The 23,339-nt window shown below is 41.4% G+C and overlaps 2 protein-coding genes across 5 annotated transcripts in view; one reads left to right on the plus strand and one right to left on the minus strand.

Moving 5' to 3' along the window:
• Nucleotides 1-905, minus strand: part of CCDC146 (coiled-coil domain containing 146) — an 82,659-nt gene extending 81,754 nt beyond the window's left edge. For 2 of the 4 annotated variants that reach the window (XM_077338065.1, XM_077338061.1), the window contains exon 1: nt 776-857. The gene's annotated coding sequence lies outside the window, so the exon portion shown is untranslated. Of the gene's footprint in view, nt 1-754 lie in introns of all 4 variants that reach the window. The other 2 variants (XM_077338062.1, XM_077338063.1) reach the window with 2 other exon arrangements.
• Nucleotides 906-1,077: 172 nt separating this feature from the next.
• The window catches only part of FAM185A (family with sequence similarity 185 member A), a 43,704-nt gene continuing 21,442 nt past the window's right edge, over nt 1,078-23,339 (plus strand). The window contains exons 1-5 of the mRNA XM_077338086.1: nt 1,078-1,726; nt 2,520-2,629; nt 3,404-3,496; nt 11,819-11,957; nt 19,688-19,729. Coding sequence (XP_077194201.1) covers nt 1,255-1,726; nt 2,520-2,629; nt 3,404-3,496; nt 11,819-11,957; nt 19,688-19,729 — 856 coding nt within the window. The 5' untranslated portion in view covers nt 1,078-1,254. The remainder of the gene's footprint in view (nt 1,727-2,519; nt 2,630-3,403; nt 3,497-11,818; nt 11,958-19,687; nt 19,730-23,339) is intronic.

A 23,339-nucleotide genomic window follows, 5' to 3' on the forward strand; every position in this document is an offset into this window, starting at 1 on the left:
AGCATATAACTGACTTTCCAGTCTTAAACAGATCCATAAAACAAGATTTTTTGAGCCTTCGTGTGGTACCACCTTATTTCTATTCTATGAAGCACGTCAATTGAGAGGTCTGGGATGTATTAGGAATCCATCTTCTAGGCTGCATGTTTACGTAGTGGCTCAATGCCACTAGCAAATCAGGGAGGTGAATTTTTTCAGAAGTATAGGGCAGCACATTATTTTCATCTAATCTAATCAGTTATGTCAATGTGAAGTAGTTTGAGGTTTTTTTTTTTTTTTTTTAGAAAGGCTCATTCCTGGATCCCTCACTCCGGCAGATAAATTATTTCTATTGACCACCATCTATTTCTATGTGGAATCCCACCTTAAGAGGATGAAGTTTAGCAATTTGGCAATCTGTGTTGTTTTTGCTATTAAACGCATGGCAATTTATTAGTGGCACAAGGTTCCTTTTCCTTAATTATTGCTCTCAATCAACTGTTCCAGATTCAACTATTTTTTTAAAGCCCAATTAAAATAACATATAATGTGCAAGCTCTTGAGTTCGCTAGAACTCTTCATCAGGTTGGATATTAAAAAGTGAAGAGGAAAGGAGCAAGAAATAGCAATCCTTCCCTCCCACCCCTGAAAAGTCTGTGGGTCAGAATACGAATTTGTATGTGTGACCGGTGCGCCCCCACAGCCTTCCCACCCCACTGGCAACTCTCCAGTCTCATCCAAGAGCAGCAAAGCTCGACTTCTCCAAGCGCCACACCCTTCATCCTGCCTGCCCTACCGGGCTGCTCTCCGCCGCGCCGCCTTCCCCCCAGGGACCCTTCGCTGCTAACCAACCTCCACATCCGCGTCTTCCGTCTCCATGGAAACCAACGCTCCGCTACCTCACGTCCCGCCCTCCTCTCTCGCCAGTGGCCAGGGGAAGATTCCATCCCCATCCTGTAGTGGAGAAAAACATCCGCTCTCTCCGGCAGCTCATTGGCTGAGATTTCGGGTTGCTTTTGTCATTCAATTTTAATTTCCGGTTTGTTTAATGAGAGTTAATTGACGGGAAACTACCACTCCCAGCAGGCACCACTGTGACAGAGCGGCGCTGGGTTCAGGCCAGGTTCCTGTTTCGTGTACGGAATGGATTTGTGAGAGGGGCAGCAGCCTCAGCCTTGAGTTCTATCGTGTCCTGGAAAAGCATTCTATAATCTCCCCATTCCCGGCATACCGAAGGACTATTCCGCCAGAAAGTACAGTCAAGGCTGACCAAAGATGCTGCGTCGGTTACCAGGGTGGTGGCTGCAGGCAGCGAAGAAAGCAGCAGGTGCCCGGCATGGGTTGCTGAGACTGAGAGGAGTTGCTGGGCAGGAGCCATGGGGCGTCTCCCCACAGCTGACCTTCGTCACCAGTCCGTGTAGTCGCAGCAGAGGCCCTCCTGAGCCAGAAAAAAGCAGACAAGAGAATACTAAGGCACTCAGAGAGTGGACGTTGGTTGTTAGCCCCTTTGGCCAGCTGAAAGTGCGGCTCCCTTGCCATGTCACAGTATGTCCGCTCGACCCACATGAATATCCCAATGCTGACAGGGGATTTGTGACCATGAGCAGGCAGAGCAGCAACCCCTATCGTGGTGCAGATCTGGATAATGTGCATGTGAAGTATGACACAGAGAAAAAAGAGATGTCAATCCTCTCAGATGACATGGACAGTACAGCCTCCGTGTATGTGAGGATCCCAGTAAAATTTGGTATGCAAATTAACTAAAAAGAAGTCATGTTTTGACTGTGGGACACTGTGGCATCCAGTTAAATTATTCTCACACATTGTTATTCACAGGATGATTGTTCACAGGCGTTACCATTCTTTTAGGTTTGGCACTTCCTGAATAATATGACTAAGCCTATTTCTGGTTTTTTGCAGCCATTGCAGATTAGTCAAATTGTTCATTGCTCTGGCTCAAGGCATTTCCTGACAAGTTGGTGTTCTTGGCTTCTGTTTTCAGCTAATGTTTCAGTAGCTGTCCGGGCAAAATTAAAAGCAGTTTTGAAATCCTGATGTTTTAGTGCAGATTTTCTATAGATGTCTGCAGATCAAGCCTAATAAACTTCCAGTTTCATGACAACACTATCTCTTTATGGTACAGTGGGCATTGTATCAGGTTTGTTCTGAAGAGACTTGAGTTCAAATTCCCATTTAGCTTGTCACTGGATGTTTGGGTGTTAGTCACTGTCTATAAGCCTAACCTACTTAATGGAGTTGTTGTTAGAATAAAATGGGATAACCTTCATATATATAAATTTTGGAAACAAATGTTCTAACTAATTTATGGATTTACTAACCTGAGTTGTATGAGCATGCTTTAAATTGACACTTTTTTCAAACATCTATACTGTGTGTGTTCTTTGACTTTTTATTTTCTTCAGATATTCAAACATAGTAGTCCCAGTTTATAGATTATAGCAATCAAAAGAAATAAAATGTTAGATTAAAACAAGTACAGTTCAATGCAACTCACCTTCACCATTTGTAATTGTTTTTAGACTTGGATATCAAGACATCAGGGGATGGCTGCGTGAAAATTGAAAAAATTGAATGTGAAAGCTGCAAAATAGAAACAGAAAAGGGAACTAGCATGTTACAGTCAATAAAGGTACAGAGACATCATCTCACACACACTCAATTCCTTTCTTGTCTTCTTTTACAACATATGCTTCACTATCTCCCATAAATAGTTTTATGCAAGTGAATGTATTCTTGCATATGCAGTAGTTGATTATTTTAAATCCAGATTTTGATTATAGTGTGCAAGCTGATAAAACAGTTTGTTTAGCCTTTCTCCGTTTGTGGTACTAGCTTAAAAATGTCAGTGGAAAGGATAGTAATTTGTGGTGTAATAGGAATAGTAAGTACACAAGGATATACAAGCAAGGCTATATAAGCAAATTTTGCAAAATGTTCTAATATCTTTTGAAGAGTTTCTTCATTGGGTGCTATTGATATGAATGAATGGAATTATGACATTTCTACAGAAATTCCTATATAGAAATTACAGATCCACTATGTTTGCCAAGCTGTTTTTCTATTGATGCATTATGCTGTGGTCTTTTGAAAGCCCTGCAAACAAAAACCCAGTACTCAAGTGTCTCCTTAGTTTGCCTAGGAGGGCTCATGTTCCTTTAGCAGATGCATAACAAATAGAAATTATATAGATACAACTTTTCCTGTGCTGTTAAAACAGTATGAAGTCTTTAACTGCTGGACTTCTGCTTGGATGTAATTGTTATATACATTTCCTAGAAAAGTGGCTGAAAAAATCTAACTGAAACTTGAGTCCAAAGACCTGCTATTGCTGAGAAACACATATTTGAAGAACATCAACAATAACAAAATTAACTCTTTTAACATGTATACAATTCTGTTCCAGAGTAAGAATATTGATATTCAAGCCAAAGGAGGCAAAGTGATCAGCCTGGGAACTCTTCAGGGAAATGCTGATATTCATGTGTCTCAAGAAAGTGTAAGAAAGGTTTTTTGTATTTGGGAACTGTGGGATGGATAGATTTAATTACATTACAAAAATTAATATTGTAGGTTTTTATCTCATAAAGGAAAACAGTTCTGACCATTTGTATCTGCTTTTAATTTTTTGTGCAGCTATAACTGCTGCCACTTTCCCCAAGAAGGGTGTTCCACCTTTAACAACTGCATATCAGACAGAAATCTTTAGGAATCACTTTCTATATTGGGAGAGTCTGTTACATTTCAATATATTTCACAATACATTCTCTATTAGGGAAAAGGTGACAAATGTACATGCAGAGACTTGCAATGCATGCACTTATGCTACAATGTAAGAAAGCTACTTCCTTCTTTTTTGTTTTTTTCACACTTCAAATAAGGGAACACAATGAATGCAGGATAGTGGAGGGGATTGTTACTGTGTATGGTCAGAAATACACTGGATATATGTAAATATGTATGTACATGTTCCAAAATGGCCCAAATCCATGCTAAATTAGTATGAATATCAGGAAGAAAACCTTCTTTAGTTGTCCTCCCTCATGTGCTAAAAGAGCTGCTGGCTCAGGTTCTACACCCAAGTGCCCAAACTTGGACAACAGTCCACAGGGCATTCATACTATAAAGGTGACAGCACCCCCCAAAATGTGTATAATTAATTTGTGCTGTGGAAAGAGAGTCAAATGTCGACATGAGTATCTGCTTAATAGATTCAAGCAGGCGTATTAGATATCTTCCAGAAGATGGCGTCTTTGCTTTGTTTCCTTTCTCCTTGAAGAATGAAGATGGAAAGTGTCTTGTAAAGACTGATTCTGTGGCCTGACTTAAGCAGCTCTAAGGGGTGGTAAATATGTCATTAGTTTGCAGTTGAAAATTTTCCCATCCATTTAAGGTCTTCAAGAATAAAACAATACAGCCACTGTGCTATTATAGTTTATAACAGGGGTAGTCAAACTGCGGCCCTCCAGATGTCCATGGACTACAATTCGCAGGAGCCCCTGCGAATGCTGGCAGGGGCTTCTGGGAATTGTAGTCCATGGACATCTGGAGGGCCGCAGTTTGACTACCCCTGGTTTATAAGAATAATAACTGTTCTAGCCGGTTTCTTTGGAAGAAAATTCAAGGGAAATCAGAAGAATGAGTTGATTTGCAGTCATCTTTCATTTATCTCAGCTGAACTGACTTGGGCCAGAGGGACTAGTATCTTTGATTACTCTCGTATTTATTTAATATAGACCGGAGAAGGAGCTATCTGGAAGGGGCTGTGGCTAAATGGTAGAGCATCTGCTTGGCATTCAGAAGGTCCCAGGTTCAAACCGAGGTTCAAGATGAGGTAGATGGTGCACAATGATTTTTAAGTGTTATTTTAATTTTATTATTTACATGAGGAGAAGAGTTGGTTCTTATATCCCTCTTTTCTCTAGCAGAAGGAGTCAAAGCGGCTTACATTTGCCTTCCCTTTCCTCTCTCCACAACAGGCACCTTGCGAGGTAGGTGAGGCTGAGAGAGCTTGATATTACTGCTGAGTCAGAATAGCTTTAAACGTGCTGTGGTAAGGCCAAGGTCAAACAGCTGGCTGCATGTGGGGGAGAATAAACCCAGATTAGAGGTCCACACTCCTAACCACTACACCAAGTGGACAGCATGGAACTTATAACATAATACTTTCAATGTATCCTGTGTTGTCACTTGGTAAAATAACTGCTGGTCTAACTAGAATTACCAACATCCAGGTGGGACTTGGAATTGTCTCAAAATTATAGCTCATTTTCAGACTCAAGAAATCAGTTTCTCTGGAAGAAATGGCAGCTTCAGAGGGCAGATGCTGTAGCATCACATCCCTGCTGAGTTCCCTCTCCTCTGCAAACTCTGCCCTTCCCAGGAAACCCCCAAAATCTCCAGGAATTTTCCAATCTAGAGACAGCAGCGAGGCTTCTAACCCCCAGGTGAGGACTGGAGATTTCCCAGAATTATCATGGATTTGCAGAGATCAGTTCACCTGGGGAAAATGACTTTGGACAGTGAACTCTGTGGCATTATTCCATGATAAGGTCTCTCCCCTCCAGCCAGCATGGTGTGGAACCGGCTTGGTGTAGTGGTTAAGAGCAGTGGCTTCTAATCTGGAGAACTGGGTTTCATTCCCTGCTCTACCAGCTGGGTGACCTTGGGCTCATCACAGCCCTGATAGTGTTGTTCTGACCAAGTAGTCCTGCCTGGGCTCTCTCAGCACCACCTACCTCACAGAGGTCTGTTGTGGGGAAAGTAAGGGAAGGTGATTGCAAGTGCTTTGAGACTCGTTTGGGTAGTGAAAAGTGGGGTATAAAAACCAACTCATCGTCTTCTTCCCCAGCCACACACCCAAATATCCAGGAATTTCTCTAACCCAGAAACCTAGTTAGCAACCCTATATACTTTCACAGGTGATCTGGGGGCAGACAGGTAAACCTTCTGCTATTTTTCCAAGGCCTGGAAAATGCTTGAATGTTTACAGCAAGAAATAAACAGTAAATTAATCTTTGTTTAAATGTTTTATGTTTTACACTCCTAGGCCACCACCCAGAGAAGGGTCTCTCCAGAAGGTCTTATTGGATGTTCAGGAATATTAATTTATGAGCAGGCAGGCATATTCTGTGTTACATATGTATAAACCGTTCATAGCTGCATTGAAATCACCAGGATTGCTATCAATTTACAGCTGGGGTATTTGGTGTCAAATGCTACATGTAATACTTATTTGCCAAGCACAACATTAAGGCAGCCAACCTTTCTTAGAGTCTGGAGTTTGGCTGGCTTTCTGTTAGCAATCAGCCTGCCTTACATCTGCCATGTGGGTTCTTATGACAATTTTGTTCCACAAGCTACAGTCATCATTCTGTTGTTAAGGACTCTGTCAGTGTTTCCAATGTAAACTAAGACTGTTGGAGGTTAATAGCTCTAATTCCCCTGGGAGCAAAACTGAACACTTCAGATTTCTGTCATGACGGCAGCTTTCTTTTTCTTCATCTCCCTCTTCTTTAAAAACAGGTTAAAAATTAGGAAAGAGAAATTGGGATGTTTGTAGAAACAAATTTTCGAAATGAAACCTGTGGTTTACTTAAATATTATAAATTTACAGCAATTTTTGGAACTTGATTCTGGGAGCCTTGTCCCCACAAAGAGAGGCCAGTCTACAGAATTATTAGGTTGGAGAGGCATATCGTACCTACTGAAGCATATGCAGTTCTCAGAGATTGCTGTGCTGAACTGCATTTTAAATATGAGATTCAAGTGAATAGCCGTATTCGTCTGAGCCAGCAGAAAAAAAATTGAGTCCAGGGGCACCTTTAAGACCAAAGATTTATTCAAGTTATAAGCTTTCGTACGCATGCACACTGCTTCAGATACAATGGAAATTATCAGTCTATACATATTGGTAGAGGGTGAGCAGTAAATTAGCATACATAGCTGCATTGGTTTTGGAGTTTCAATTTATACTTAGGGTTGTATGTGTAAAGATCTGAATCCAGTTATCTTGTGTCCATAGATGCCTTGAGTATAAAGAATGCAGATTGGCATTGGTGTCTTGCCTCACAGTGATAGGAGGAACGGATGCTGCATTCTGTAGCAAGGTGCAAAGGTTTAAACGCTGACATTTGTGAGTTAAATTTGTGCATTGCTCTTCCTAAGGACGAGTCAGCCGGTCAGCTGAACCATGAATTTCTTCATTTTATTAGGTAATGATAGATGGCACAGAAATGCCAAAGCCAGTTTTTTGCATCAAATGAATACAAAGCTGTAAATCCATTAGGCATGCTGTGTCCCAGTCTTGGGCATGGGAAAAAAGATTGAGCTAGATAATCAAAAGCATACTAAGAGGTTTATTTTATAGTGTATATCAAACTAGATCTTGCAGAACACTTGTTAAATTTTATAAGTAATATTTGTTGTGTTTTGTATGTTGAAACAGTTCCAGAAACTGATTGTTTGATAAAAACATCTTTGGGTGTTTATTATCCAGTCTCTTGGCCTTTCTGCCTGTTGTATCCTTCTCCCATGTCCCCTAAGAACATAAATAGCAACAACAATGAGTACATTCCATCCATGCAAGATTTGAACCATCATTTAAATGTCGGTGCAGTCTCCCTCAGATAATCGTTGGGAGAGAAACATTTACATTGCAGGCATGGTGCAGGTGGGCTTTCTCTAGATGTTCTTTTTTCCTTTGCCTGTCTACCCAGATTATATTTCTGCAACAGAAAAGTAACATAGATCCAGTTAAGTGGAATTATGTCAAAGCCACGCTGGTGGGATTCAGTGTAGTGCTGTAGCCCTGTGCCAAAGCAAATCTGCATGAACTGTGACTTCCCTTATACATCCAACAGTTCTCGCAGTATGATGTCCCAGGAACTCCCATGCAAAGCAAGCCCAGGCCTGAATGCCAGGCAGCTTCTTGGATTCAGTCTTTGAACTCCAGGACCGGCAAACGATCTGGGAAGCGGGTCAGGAAGACAGGCAAGATTCCAGGAAACAGGCCAGGACAGAGAGCCAAGCTAACAGAGGCTGGCCTTGAGACCAAAATCAGCAGTCCAACTGTAGAGATTGCTGGAACATTTGGTGCAAAAGCTTGTCTGGCTTGTCCAGAGGACTTGCTAGAAAGACTCCAGGAAAGTTGTAACAGGTTGACAAGTGAGAAGTTGGGTTGATTAAGGCCCAAACTACATAAGATATTTGTCCACAAGCAGGGTTGGGGTTCTCCTGACTGAAAATTGTATTTCTGGTCCTCTGACCAGCAGGGTAAGTATGGCTATTTAAGGGGTTGGGGCACTTTTCTATGAAGAAAGTCTAAAGAGACTGGGACTTTTCAGCGTCTGGAACGTCTCAGTTTAGAAAAGAGATGACTAGGGGACAACATGTTAGAAGTTTATAAAATTAAACATGAGGTAGAAATAGTAGGCAGAGATAATCTTTTCTGTCTCTCAAAATACTTGAATTCAGGGGCATCCATATAAATTGATGGGCACGAGATTTAGGAGGGACAAAAGGAAATACTTCTTTACATGAGTGATTAAAATGTGAAATTTGCTGCCAGTGATTGACACAGGCATAGACAGCTTTAAAAGAGCTTTTGGCAAATTCATGGAGAACAGCTGTGGCTACTAGTCATGGTGACTAAAGAGGCAGAAAGTATAGAGGAAGATGAGGAAGACCTAAGAGTAGGGAACTTACAGGAATGGGAGTAAGGCAAAAGAGGGGGCAAGTCAGAAGCAGTAAACCTCTGAACACCAGTGCTAGAAGACCACATCAGAGAAAGGTCACTGATCTGTCCTAGCAAGGCTCTAAGTTCTTATGTAAGCTTTAAAAATGATACAGGAGGAAAGGCTGAAGCCCTCTCTTCTTACATTATGGTTCCAAGCCAAATTGGACCGTACAGTGCTTGGGGAAATAAGTTCCCCACAGCTGCTGTCTGGTTGTGGGAAATGCATGTCAAGAATAAAGAAGCCTGTTAGGATTCATGGACAAACATCTAGTCCAACCCCTGCACTATGTAGGACATCCCTATTGCTCATCTACTGTAATCTGCCATCCCCTTGAGCCTTCACAGAATCAGCCTCTCCATCAGATGGCTATCTAGCCTCTGTTTAAAAATTTCTGAAGATGGAGAACCCACCACCTCCCGAGGAAGCCTGTTCCACTGAGAAACCGCTCTAACTGTCAGGAATTTCTTACTGATGTTTAGATGGAATTTCTTTTGAATTAATTTCATCCCATTGGTTCTGGTCCATCCCTCTGGGGCAAGAGAGAACAACTCTGCTCCATCCTCTATATGGCACCCTTTTAAATACTTGAAGATGGTTATCAGATCCCCTCAGTCTCCTCTCCAGGCTAAACAGACCAAGCTTCCCCAACCTTTCTTCATACATCTTGGTCTCCAAACCCCTCACCATCTTTGTTGCCCTCCTCTGGACACACTCCAGTTTGTCTACATCCCTCTTCAACTGGGGTGCCCAAAACTGGACATAGTACTCCAAGTGAGGCCGAACCAGAGCAGATTAAAGCGGTGCCATCACTTCCTGTGATCTGGACACGGTACTCCGTTTGATACAGCCCAAAATCCCATTTGCCTTCTTAGCCAGTTTGACCGTTTATGCACTGGAGGTTTCATGCCGGGCTGCAGGCTAGAGTTTTAGTCATGGCAGGTTGCCCCACCTCTTCCTGCACCCACAAAGGGGAGCATTTGGCCCGTTGCACCTCATCTGCTCCGTATTTGTGCTCCTGCATGGGAGCTGGGGCAGTGAAGTTCCCAGTGCGTAAACGGGCTTTCTGAGCACAGTGACCAGTTTGTAAGCACAGGTGTGTGGATGTGATTCTTTTTGGTGAGCATGTGCAGACAAATCTGACTTAAGAACTGAACTTCTTGCAAAAATAAACTGGATGGAGATGATGCCATCATTTTTTTTAACCACAGACTGGAGCTTGGGAACATGTCGTAGAATCTTCTAATCCTCCATCCAGACTATCATCTTGGGCACAAATGTTCCTATTCATTCATTCATTCATTCATTCATTCATTCATTCATTCCATTTCTTAGCTTGCCACTCCAGGGCCTGCCAGCTACACTCATCTATGATAAGACTTCAATTTTCATTGCTGTTAACCACAGTTAGGGCTTTTCTGCCATTTTAATCAGTGCCTTTTTGTGTACTGGTCACTGCTTTCTTTATTTCCATGATGAAAGTGATATTGCATAACTACAGACAAACCACTTAGGGTGTTTTTTTTACTGCTTGTGCAATGTTATTTCCAGCCTTATATTCTATCTGTATATTTTTATCCTGATTATCCTCCAGAGAGCTCAAGGTGGCCTTCAAAAGTTCTTCACAAACACCCTTTTTTATACAATCCTGTAAGAGGAGTAGGAATAGTAGTTATATGCTGCTTTTCTCTACCTGAGGCAGTCTCAAAGTGGCTTACAATCGTCTTCCCATTCCTCTCCCCACAACAGACACCCTATGAGGGAGGTGAGGCTGAAAGAGTCCTGATATTACTACTTGGTCAGAACAGCTTTATCAGTGCTGTGGCGACCCCAAGGTCACCCAGCTGGTTGCATGGTTGCATGCGGGGGAGCGCAGAATCAAACTCAGATTGCCACGACACCTAACCACTACACCAAGTGACTGTTCAAGGTCAAGCCAAGAGCTTCATGATTAAACCTAGGTCCTAGATTGATTTGACCCCCGGCTCATTTTCTAAGCCTTGTGATGCTCAGTACTTTAATTCCCTCACAAGGGTCAACGTGAATATTCTGAGGTCTAGCGGAGCTCACAGGTGTCTCTGATTTCTGTGCTCTTGTTACTAACAGCTCATTTCTTTCAAGGCATGACAATGGAATGGGATAATTAGGTACATCATGGGAACCTGTGCTTAATTGGGTAACATGATGGGGAGGGGAAATTAGGAGCAAAAGCTAGTATCTTCTGGAAGGCTCCTGAGAAGAAGATCTTTGGTTGGAGGAGAGAGAGCTATAATTGGAGCTGTAAGTTAGTGAGCACTGGGCTGTGCTAGACTTATGATCTGCTTTGGTATGATTGGCTGCAATCTTTCATCCTGTAAGAGATTTGCCATCTGTAACCCAGGTATGAAACATATTAGATAGAAATGATAGCTTCTGTTTTTTCTGGTTATTGGCCTGGCAAGACTGTGATGGATAGCTGGTTTTTTTAAGTAAATAAATCTTTAATTCATTTTCAAAAGTTTGTTTTATTGTGTGGAAAACCTACCTCAAGAGCTCACTGGGAAATTGTTCAGGGGTTCTAGGAGTGGGAACTGGAAATAACACCTCAATGAGTTTGGAGGGAGGTCCTTGACAAGCCTCTCTAGCATCCTGGCTCACTTCAACTTTTTTTTTTTTGCTGTTATTGGTCAGTTGTACAGTGCCTGGGAATTGTGTCATATACAATAGCCAAGAACTGATTCTTCTGTGGTCTTATACAGCTTGGGCACAGTGCTGTGAACTGGATTGAGTGCAAGTTTCCCCTTTATTGGGCCTGAGGATATTTTCAGAACTTTGGAATTTGGAATTTTCACCAGAACAGGGCTGGTGGGGGCCATCCTCCTATGATAGGGCCAGCTGTTTCTGAATGAGTATTTCTTGCACACACAAAGGGCTCTTCTGAAGCACCTCCTGCTTTATTGAGCTGGAAGAAAGCCCACACTGGTTCTTTGCTTTTGGGAGCAGATGGTTTAGGAGGAAGGAAGTGAGTACCAGGAAACAGATTGATGGGCACCCTTGGGTAACACATTGGGAATCGCTGATCAATTGAGACTTCATTTCTTTTACAGAGTGTGAGCATTGAAAAGCTACAAGGATCCGCCATTAATATTTCTACCAAAGATGGTTCATTAAAAATCAAATATCTTTATGCAGAGTCTTCATTTCTGTCTTCAGCAGCTGGTGATATTCTTATGGGGAATGTTCATGGTAAGATAACAAAAGCATTTCAGTCTGCTCTTAGAATGAGATCTGTTTAGCTAATGCCTTTTTAAGGAAAAGTATTCTTTTGTACTTGCCTGTGTTTATAACACCCTATTATAACACTTTTTATATTTGTGGAAAAATTCACAAATCAGATTAGATTATTTTAAAGCAGATCATGTTTCTTAATAAAGATGACTTTTCTAAGGTCACAGGCTTCTTCTTGATGCCCTGAAATGGTGCTATTCAGTGGGGCTGGCTATAAGGTGAGGTATAACCCATATTGAAGGAGCAAATAAAATTCCCAGCCGGACTTTATGATGAGTCTGGTTTATCTTAATCAAGGTATGAAACATAGATGATGGATCCATAAAAGAGTTTGTGAAGAAGTGGGAATTGAAACAGGATTGTAAGACATGGACAAGGGAAGTAGGATACTCCTCTCCCCTTGCACTGTGGCACCCATCCATATTGGGCCTGCTCATCCTTCGAAATTGTTTCAAGTGTAGAACCCCTAGGCCCCATCTGTTGAGAGGATCCAGGAGGAACATAAAAACATCTGAACTGGCCCTCAGATCACTGTGCAAGACAAGTAAAATATGAATGCTGGGCCTAGCAACAGCTTTTGAATTTTAAAAATCTAAGGCTAGTCCAGATAGAATCCTACTAAATATAGGAGGGCTTGGACCATTGGACCATCTGTTGAGCATTGCTAATTAGATTGCTTCAGATAGTCATCTTCTGTTAGCAAGGCTGTTTTTTAGGTGCCAAGATGAAGACCTTTGATTGCTCTTTTTCTGGGTAAAAATGAGGAATTTATACCCCCCCCCCCACTTTTAACCCTTCTGCCAAGTCTGCAACTGCGGTGTGTGTGTGCATATGAGGGCAATGCTCCAAAGGAATACAGCACATAGCCATTTGCCTTCAAATATTAAATTATGGATAGGACACAGCTTTATTCTGAAGAGACCAAGGCAGTAGTATAGATAGGGATAATCAGAGCTTAGACCCGATTGCTAGAAAAAAAATTTTTTATTTGTGTGCAGCTCTGAAGGACCAGTTCATAGATTACCACAGTGATATATCGATTCCTTGCTTCAGTCTGGGTATTCTGTTAACAGCTGGATAAAGAACTGTGCATTGTGCCTGTGCTTTACTTGGAAACTACCTTGAGCAATTTGGGGAGACAATCCTGGCATAGAAATATATGAAGAAATAAATAGGAATTGACATGGTTCTTATGCTGTTGTCTGCCTTCCAGGGGGCTGGTACTGCTGGTGTGGATAGGAACTATGTCATATGTATTCACAGGGTCTAAATCATGCCAGAAATCTCCGGGGTTAAATATTCTTGGTTTAACTGGCATTGGGATACTATTTTTGTTGGAATTTTTTTCCTTGGTGTTTGAGCTGGCACTACTCTGTGACTGCTAATTTTTCTGCCTTTCCTGTGCGATTTGGTCCAGTGAGTTTCATCCCCTTTTGGCAGGAGGACTAATGCGAGGATCCTGTATGTTTGTTCTGCTGGTGGTTGGAATGTGGGAGTACAATCCCATGGTTCCTAATTTACCAGCTTCTTGGTGGGCAGATTTTTCATGTGCTTGAAGTATTCCATCATGGTGAGATAGAATGGAAATTTGTACCAACCAAAGAAAATACCAATTTGAACAAATGCCCAGAAATTCATCATTATGGCACCAGAACAATGAGCTGTTGTTTTCCCATCAGGTTTGTACCTTGGTTTGGAAGTTCTTCCCCCTTCTTCTACCACCCTTCATGTCCTTATATAAAATCCTCTCCATGTTCTTTTATAGTGAAGTGTAGGGTAACTTAAACTCCTGGCTGTCATCCCAGCCATTAGACTAGAGTCAGGCTGACTTGGCATGTATAAGCTTCAATAAATAAGCACAATTTAATTTTTTGTAATGATGGAAGGATAAGTTATATTTAGTAACTGTGTAGTACATCAAATCAGATTTGCAATGTTAGTCTAAGTTTTGAACATTGAAAATTTCACATAATCATGAAAGTATTCCTGAAAACTTATCATGGATATTTTATTTCAAATGAAGCATAAAACACATGAACCATTGTTTGTACCATTTCATCTTCCCCTTGTATAAACTTTTAATTTTTCTGCCATGGGACAAGATAAAAACAAGTAGTCTTGTATCCAGTTTGTTTAAACTTGAACCTGACTTTGTGCTTATTTTCAGAAAGCTGTTAATTAAATGTTGTGGCAGGAGGGTGCCTTGAGTAGTAAACTTTTTTAACTTTATGTGCACCATTAGCCTTAACTTAATTTTTTTTATCTGTTAGTGACTGGTGAGCCCCTTTTATTTTCATCTTGCTTCAGGACCTTCCCCCGGTGCTCAAGCTGCAAGAATATGACACTTCTGTATAAGCATGTGTGCTTTGTTTCAGGTAGTCCGAAAAGTGCCTGGATTAGAACAAATTTAGAATCCAGTGGCACCTTTAAGACCAACAAAGTTTTATTCAAGGTGTGATCTTCATGTGTACACACAGTTCCTCGGATACAATGTCATGGAATGAAAGTAATCAGTTCCAACTTATAGGTAGATTGTGAGAGTAAATTAACATACAGCATGATGAGGTATAGTTCTTTGAGCCTTCTAGTGCACTTAATCATCCTTGTCGGAGAAGGAGGATACTTAAGGAGAAGCCACAAGAGTATTTGGTCAGGATTCATAATACAGGATCATCTTGGCCTGGCTACAGGTTGATTTTAAAGCTTAGGTTGATACGTGAGTATCAATAACAGGGAGTTTCAATCTTTTTTAAGCCTACAGGCACCCCCTAGGTATTTGGAGATGGGGTATTTAGTGCCACTCCAAAACTCAGAATAGCTTCCACAAGAGGTGGAACTGAACACAATTTCTTTGCAATGAATATCAGATGGGGAAATAAAAAGAAATGAAGAAAGGCCCAGGGGAACATAAGAGAGAAAATAAATAGGAAAGTCTGATAAGGAAATTAAACCACATGCCAGATTACTTATCACTTCAACAGATCCTGCAGAGGTGACGGCTGCTGTTGCAGTCATAGAAAACCCTATCAAGTGAATAAAGGCAGCCAGTACCAGCCTTATGATGGCCATAGATACTTTTTGAAAACTTGGCAGGCAGCATGGTGAATCCCAAGCTGTATTATGTCTATAGATAGATACTGTATATGTTTATCTACAGTCTAGGCATGAAGTTGAAGTTCCAATTACTGCCCGTAAGGAATAGAAAATTAGAAAAGATTTCATTATATCATCAAGTATATGTTACCATTAGCCATACTCAGTGTTTGCCAGACCTCAACAAATGAACAATTATAGAAAAAATGAATATTTGGTTCGAATTAAGCTTTCCCTCTTCTCCCTAGAGATCATCATTTGAAGAGTTGGTTAGCATCAAAATTATAGACTTCGTTGAACATTGGCATTGATGGAAAATTATATGACTGCAATTTTGGGAGATCATCTTTCAAAGAAGCCTGTTGAACTTGCTTCAGCTTACTTGATTTGGGTGGAACTTTATTGGTCTTAAAATGTTTATTATTCCTTAAGGATATCTTTAGAAAACCGTCAGCTAAGTGAGGAATGAGCCTCCTTGGAGAAGACTGGAAAGTGTTTGTATGAAATGTGGTTTGGTTTGCCTCTGTGCAAAAAGCAAAGAATAGGATATATGCCATTGTCAGGGACTGTCTGGAAATAATCTTTCTTCAGGATACAAGACTTTCCTGCATGGATTTTTTGTCACCTGCATGGATTTTTTTTTGTCAGGTCTGGCTCCATACTGCTTTTGTTTATCCCCAATTTCTGCACACATTTTTGTCCCTTTAGTTTTCACTTGTTGGGTTTTTTTCTTTTTTATTTCTTGCGAGAGCATTTTGAGCCCAGTATTTTTCTGGAAGCTGATTTTGTGTTTCCTTTTTCCTTGGCCATAATGCTTCTGTTTTCTTTGTCCCACACACTCCCACATACCTCTGAACCCCTCTTTGATGATTGAATTGTCATAATTGCCAGATCTCTTCCTCTCCTCACTCTTGTAAGACGTGTTTTGATTTTTTTGATTAAAAAACCACCAGAATATATATATATATATGCTGCTAGGTTCTCTGAATTCCCAGCTTTCATCTTTAAAAAGTCTCCATCTTTTTCTTCATGGAAATATAAGGGGAAAGTCATATCTCTATGAATTTGTCAAATCCCCTTTTAATTCAGAGAACCTATTTGATCTATATTTACAGCAATATGCAGATATTTTAGTACTTTTTTAAATACAACAATATATAAGCATGCACAAAAGTAAAAAGGGGTTGAGTGTGCAGTGATGCCACTGGAGATGATAGCATCCTCCCTTGAAAATCCTGATAATTTAAGACACATGCAGAATAAAATAGCCTGATTCTACAACTCTGAAAATGCAGAGAGAGAGAGCAGATATGCAGAAAAAAACATGCCCAAATTGCTTCCAAACCTTGTGGATCAGCTGCCAAGAAAATCAGAAATAAGTTGAGTGTGCTGAAAAGCCCATAGTCTGGATCTGAGCCTGCAGCATTGGAATTGAATTAAGTATCTGTAACCAGTTCAAATGTAAAATGGCTGTCATGTCAATGGATCAACAAAGCAGTTCTGTGCTTAAATTATAAACGGATAAAAATCCCCTATGTACACTATCTGACCAAACCTTGAATGTATAAAGAAAACAAACACATCTATTTCCAGGGTTTCCGGAAATGCTTCATTGTCAAACTCCAGCTAAAACCCAACGTTGTCTGACTCTGCTGACTTATAGTTCTGCAATTTTTACAAAGTTTCCACAGCATAGCAATGGAAGTTACAGCATCCTTTCTCTCTCCCAATGGAACAATGCATCACCATTGCTGGCTCCTCTGGGGATTCAGGAGCAAATGACTAGCTGTCCATCTGGGGAGTCAACAGTACTGTGACCCTCTAGAGATGAAGGAGTGAGTCCACCCAAACAGCAAGACATGGAATGCCAATAAAAGGAGAGAATATGGGAACCGTACAACAGACCAGTAGAGGTAGAAGTGAAGAAAGGAACCGAAAATTTTACAACAGCATCATAGGAATATCCGGAGCCCTTGCAAACACAGCATTTCAACTTTAGCTTGAAAAATTCCTGGAGACTGAGGGGTAGAGCTTGAGGTGGATATAGTTTGGGAAGTAGTGGGAACTCGGCAAGGATGTGATGCTATAGAGAACACCCACCAAAGCTGCCCATTTTCTCCAAGGGAGCTGGTCTCTGTAGTTAAGGTTGTAATTCTAGAAGAATTCCAGGCTCCTCTTGGAGTTTTGCAACCCTTCCTAGCTACAGCAGTTACATTTCTTTTTAGTCCCTCCAACCTGATGCATGCTCATGCGCAAGAAATCTCTGGATGTAGACAGGACATGCCTGATGAGTGCGAGGAATCTGTTTCCCAAGAGCCAGTTATCGCCCACAACAGATCAGCAAAACTTTTTACATTCAAGCCGAACACGAATTTACCCTGGTCAGTCACTTCTGCTGGGCCCTACAGCTTTAAATATTGCTTAGCTTGCCTGGATATTTATTATACCCTTTTTATGTAATATTTTATTGTTAACTTCTTTATGGATCTGTTGGGCTTTAAAACTTGGCTTGAGATATCGTCACTAAAATACATAAATACTGTAGCTCAGCTCCTGCTAAGGCATGATTCCAGACAAAAATTTCAGATGACCCATGTAAAATACCAAATGATGGCATTTTCCACTTCTGCTTTTTTTCATCGCTTGCTGTTGTAGTATAAAACCTTGGGGCTTTATGATTCATTGTCTCACCAGAAATCCAGTGCTATGTACAGTTCAGTCTTTGTTTGGAATCAGTTTCCTTTATGCAGAACGAATAGGCATAATCACTGCACAAGTGCTGAAATGGGCTTCAGACGCTCCTCTGGGACTTAGCATGCCTGAGTTATAGAACTGTTTTTCTCATTCAAAACTTGATCCAGATTTGCTGCTTGACTTCATTGTGCATCTTCTGCAATGTACAAAGCTTCAGGCTGCAGGAGACAGCCATTGTACCTCAGAAACATACAAGTGACAAAGAACAGAGGTTAGAACAAACTAACACAGCCTTTTTCAAGCTTTTTACCATTTTAAAACCCCTGAAACATTCTTCAGGCCTTGAGAAAACCTGGAAATGATATCAGTAGGCCACACCTTCTTGCCACGTCCCAAGAAGTTACATGTTGCCAGAAGTGACATCACCCAGACACTCCCATTGGATGTAACATCACCAGACCATTCCCGCAGCATAGGAGGTGACACCAGAGAAATATTTTCAGATGATTTGTGAACAGAACCATACCTGCACTCTGGACTGGCTACCAGTTTGCTCTTCTTCACCAAAGGTAGCCTGCATGGGAAGCCTGCAGAAACAAGGCTGAGGCAGACGTATGCCACTCCATGGCCCCCCAACACCAGAAACAGGACTGGAGCAGGTCTGTGCCACTCCATCACTTCCACACACGCCCATACCAGAAACAGGGTCAGAGCAGGCCTATGCCCCTCCCTGCTGCAGTTGTTAAAATGAGAATACTTAACCCTCTGGATTCCAGTTGCTGTGACGTGCGAGGAGCCTCTCCCCTTTCCACTCCCTCCAGGCCCATCATAGGCCGTTTTTTGAAGGTGGGGGGGGGTTACTCAGTCAGTGAAATCTTTATGGGGCTGTCACAAAACCCTGGTTGAGAGGATCTGCCAAGCAATAGCAGAATGGTCAGTACTCTGAAGAAGCAAAGCCTAAGGGCCAAACTACACACTGTGCTTTTTTGGCAAGTCCAGTTGGGAATCCCCAGATAAATTAATTTTTTCTACAATTGCACAGCAGCTGCAAGAAGAGCCATTATTTTTTAAAATCCCCACGAAGAGACCAGTTCTTCTCAGAATTGCAGTGTGAGAGAAGAAGGTGGTCTTGCTTTTTCCTCAGTGGTCAACAAAGAATTATTCACATTATTTTGGAGCTGAGAACCCTGCATTTCCAAATTTATGCAAACAAGAGGCGCTCTGCACAAACATCTAAGTTCTGTTCAACATTCAACTTTTGGGGTCTTAAAAATGCCTTTCCCAACAGCTGCTATATGACTGTAGGGGAAGTGAGTTTGGTTCAGGGAACTCCAACTCAACTCATCAGAAAATTTAACATATAGTATGACTCGCAGAAAGCTTGTGGTGAAATAAAATTTAGCTGGTTTTTAAGGGGCCAGAACATTTGCTTGTTTTTCTTCAGATAGATTGTTACACAAAATGGTGTTCCATATAAGATCAATGAAAGGATAAAAAATAGGAGAAAATACTGACATAACACAACATATTCAGGCTGGAAAATGATATTCCATCAGAAGTGAAAGGATATATTTTTGTGATACTAGGCGGTGATCATTCTTGTATCACAGATCTTAAGCCAGGTGAGGATACAATAAAAATTAAAGTAATATAGGGATTAGTTCCTGCTCACTTAATGCGTATAACCTTGAAACTTTATACTGTTTAATTTCTATAACCTGATTAATGAATATTAATCCATAGTTGACATTAATTTCTGCTTGGTATACATGACAGTGCATTCTAAGCAGATTACTAGATAGTCCTGATCTTAACTAGCATCCTGCTAATTCATCATAATGTACTAGGCTAAATAACATTCTCATACTCTGGTGCAGATTGCTGTTTTTCTTTCTTTGCAGGTACTACCACTCTTCAGACTAAAACAGGAAATATCACAGTAGGTGAGTTGATATTTAATTTTTTAAACCAGAAAACACAGCTAGAGGCATCAAATGTGGCAGACCTCCCCAGAATGTCCCCCTACATGCGCTACAAGTTACATGCAGATTGTACTTGAGTATTTTGAGTTACGGAGCCCCTAAAAGATGTTCCCAGGAAAGTGCTTTTTGGGAAGATGACAGGCATGGGTTCAGGACTGTATAGAATGAGCCCTGTAAGAGCTATTTATAAATATAAATATTTATATTTTACTTTTCTTTTGATCAGTGTGGCTCAAAGCATCATATGCTGACTGGCAGAAAGTACAAATAAAGGGAAGCAAGCCACAATGTTTGCTCGTGGCCAAGCTCATGTTTGCTTATGGCCAACCAACATCATGATGAAAGAATTCTGCTTTGCAGAGCCTTTGAAAGCTGTCAAGGGCTGGGGCAGTCCTCATGTTCTCAGGAAACCCACTGAATAGCACAAGTACTACCACAGAGAAGCCATCTTCCTGACCAGTGTTCATTCTTGTTGAACTGCATAAGGAAACTACCAGTAATTGTGGACATATGTGAGTGGAGATGGTCTTGCAGCTATGAAGGTCCCAAGTCATGAAGGGATTTAAATTTTAACACCAGCACCTTGAATTGAACATGGAAGCAGATTGGCACCCAACCCAATGTACGAAACCATGTCCTGTTGGGTCTGCCTCTTTTCCTCCTGAGAGGCAATAAGACCTACTAAATGATACCCCTTTATTTCAAGATGTAGCAACCAAAAGAAGTTGCTAATCAGTGCTTTCTGAATGTAAAATGATACGCCATGAAATATATACGGGTGCTTTTAGTGGGAAGTGAAAGCACTGAACCACTTGGATGCAAAAGTTAGAAATGACTCTCGTGTAATGTGCATTCCAGACATCTGATGTAGAATAGGATGCTCAACGATAATTGTGTCCAGATTGTTTAAGCTCATGCAGGCAATATTTTCCATTCAACTCAGTTATCAAGACTGATGGATAATACTTTCCTATTCTTGATGACATGCATGTCCTGCATCATAGCCTGCAATTTTGGTTTTAAGGAACAAAAGAACCAAATATCAGTCTCCGCACCAATAAGCCATATAGGCTGTTTTCAGGAAGTTTAGTCCAAAATGAATCTTTTAAAATATAAGATACACCAAACTTTTGTTAGCTACTTTGAATGCTAACCTTTTATAGCTATAGCAGTGATTCAAACAATTGTGAGAAAATATCTGTAATGGTGTAGCCTGATTAAAATCTGGATGTGTATGTGTGTCCAATAAACTTTCAAGAAGACAGTATATTCGGCGTGATGGAGGGACACAACAGAGGACCTCTTAGCATTTAATTTGCAAAGGTGTATATCTAAAGCCCTGTAAAGGTGAGGGGAAACCAGCCTAGCAGTGAGTCTTCTTTCTAAAATATTTGCACCCTTAATTATATAGTTTGTATTGTTCTGTACCTCTGCAGGAGCCATGGCAGTGTCAACATTGTTCCCAGCCTTGGTTTTCATGAGTAAAATGCAAAGGAAAGGGCACTTTTCAGGGCTGTTTTGACCTTTCTGGGAGGGCTCATTGGGGTTGAAAATGGCAGGCTGATAGGTGGGAAGGAGCGAAAGAGGCAGGGAAAGATTGGCAGGAGGAGGAAAAGAGAGGGATAGAATCATAGAATCATAGAATCATAGAGTTGGAAGGGGCCATACAGGCCATCTAGTCCAACCCCCTGCTCAACGCAGGATTAGCCCTAAGCATCCTAAAGCATCCAAGAAAAGTGTGTATCCAACCTTTGCTTGAAGACTGCCAGTGAGGGGGAGCTCACCACCTCCTTAGGCAGCCTATTCCACTGCTGAACTACTCTGACTGAAAAACTTTTTCCTGATATCTAGCCAATATCGTTGTACTTGAAGTTTAAACCCATTACTGCGTGTCCTCTCCTCTGCAGCCAATGGAAACAGCATTCTGCCCTCCTCCAAGTGACAACCTTTCAAATACTTAAAGAGGGCTATCATGTCACCTCTCAACCTCCTTTTCTCCAGGCTGAACATTCCCAAGTCCCTCAACCTATCTTCATAGGGCTTGGTCCCTTGGCCCCAGATCATCTTCGTCGCTCTCCTCTGTACCCTTTCAATTTTATCGACGTCCTTCTTGAAGTGAGGCCTCCAGAACTGCACACAGTACTCCAGGTGTGGTCTGACCAGTGCCGTATACAATGGGACTATGACATCTTGTGATTTTGATGTGATGCCTCTGTTGATACAGCCCAAAATGGCATTTGCCTTTTTTACCGCTGCATCACACTGCCTGCTCATGTTTAGTTTACAATCCACAAGTACCCCAAGGTCTCGTTCACACACAGTGTTACCTAGAAGCGTATCCCCAATCCAGTAGGCATGCTTTTCATTTTTCTGACCCAGATGCAGAACTTTACACTTATCTTTATTAAATTGCATCTTGTTCTCATTTGCCCATTTTTCCATTGTGTTCAGATCTCGTTGAACTCTGTCTCTATCTTCCGTAGTATTTGCCAGTCCTCCCAATTTGGTGTCATCTGCAAACTTGATGAGTAGTCCCTCCACCCCCTCATCTAGATCATTAATAAATATGTTAAAAAGTACCGGGCCGAGCACCAAGCCCTGAGGTACCCCGCTACTCACCTCTCTCCAGTCTGATGAAACACCATTGACAACAACTCTTTGAGTGCGGTTCTCTAACCAATTCCCTATCCACCTAACTATCTGAAAATCCAGATTGCAGTCCTTCAACTTATCCATCAGAACATCATGGGGAACCTTGTCAAAAGCTTTACTAAAATCCAAGTAAATGACATCAACCGAATTTCCCCGATCCAGCAAACCTGTTACTTGGTCAAAAAAAGAAACTAGGTTGGTCTGGCAGGACCTGTTGGAGACAAATCCATGCTGACTTCCTTGGATCACCAAATTGTCCTCCAGATGTTTGCAGATCACTCCCTTTAATATCTGCTCCATTATCTTCCCCACAACAGAGGTCAGACTCACTGGTCTGTAGTTTCCTGGGTCATCCTTCCTCCCTTTTTTGAAGATCGGAATAACGTTTGCTCTTTTCCAGTCCTCCGGGACATCTCCAGTCCTTAAAGAGGTTCCGAAGATGATGGACAAGGGCTGTGCAAGTTCTCTGGAAAGTTCTTTGAGTAATCTCGGGTGCATTTCATCTGGACCAGGGGATTTGAACTCATCCAGTGCAGCTAAATGCCTCTCGACAACCTCTCTATCCATGTTAACCTGCCACCCAGACACTATTCTTTGGCTACAGCCATCTCTAGATGTGCCTAAACACTTTGACCTGTGGGAAAAAACTGATGTAAAATAGGCACTAAGCCTTTCTGCTTTCTCTGCATCTTTCGTTAGAGTTTGTCCATCTGCACCCAACAGTGGGCCTATTGCCTCCTTGACTTTACGTTTGCTCCTCACATAACTGAAAAATCTTTTCTTGTTACAATGGGCTTCCCTGGCCTTTCTGATGATTGATCTACAGTGCCTAGTAACCTGTAGGTACTCTTCTTTAGAGCTCTGTCCTTCCTTCCATTTCCTGAACATTTTCCTTTTCTTTCTTAGTTCCTCTTGAAGT

Source organism: Paroedura picta, chromosome 5 (genome assembly GCF_049243985.1).
Source record: "Paroedura picta isolate Pp20150507F chromosome 5, Ppicta_v3.0, whole genome shotgun sequence".
Taxonomy (NCBI): domain Eukaryota; kingdom Metazoa; phylum Chordata; class Lepidosauria; order Squamata; family Gekkonidae; genus Paroedura; species Paroedura picta.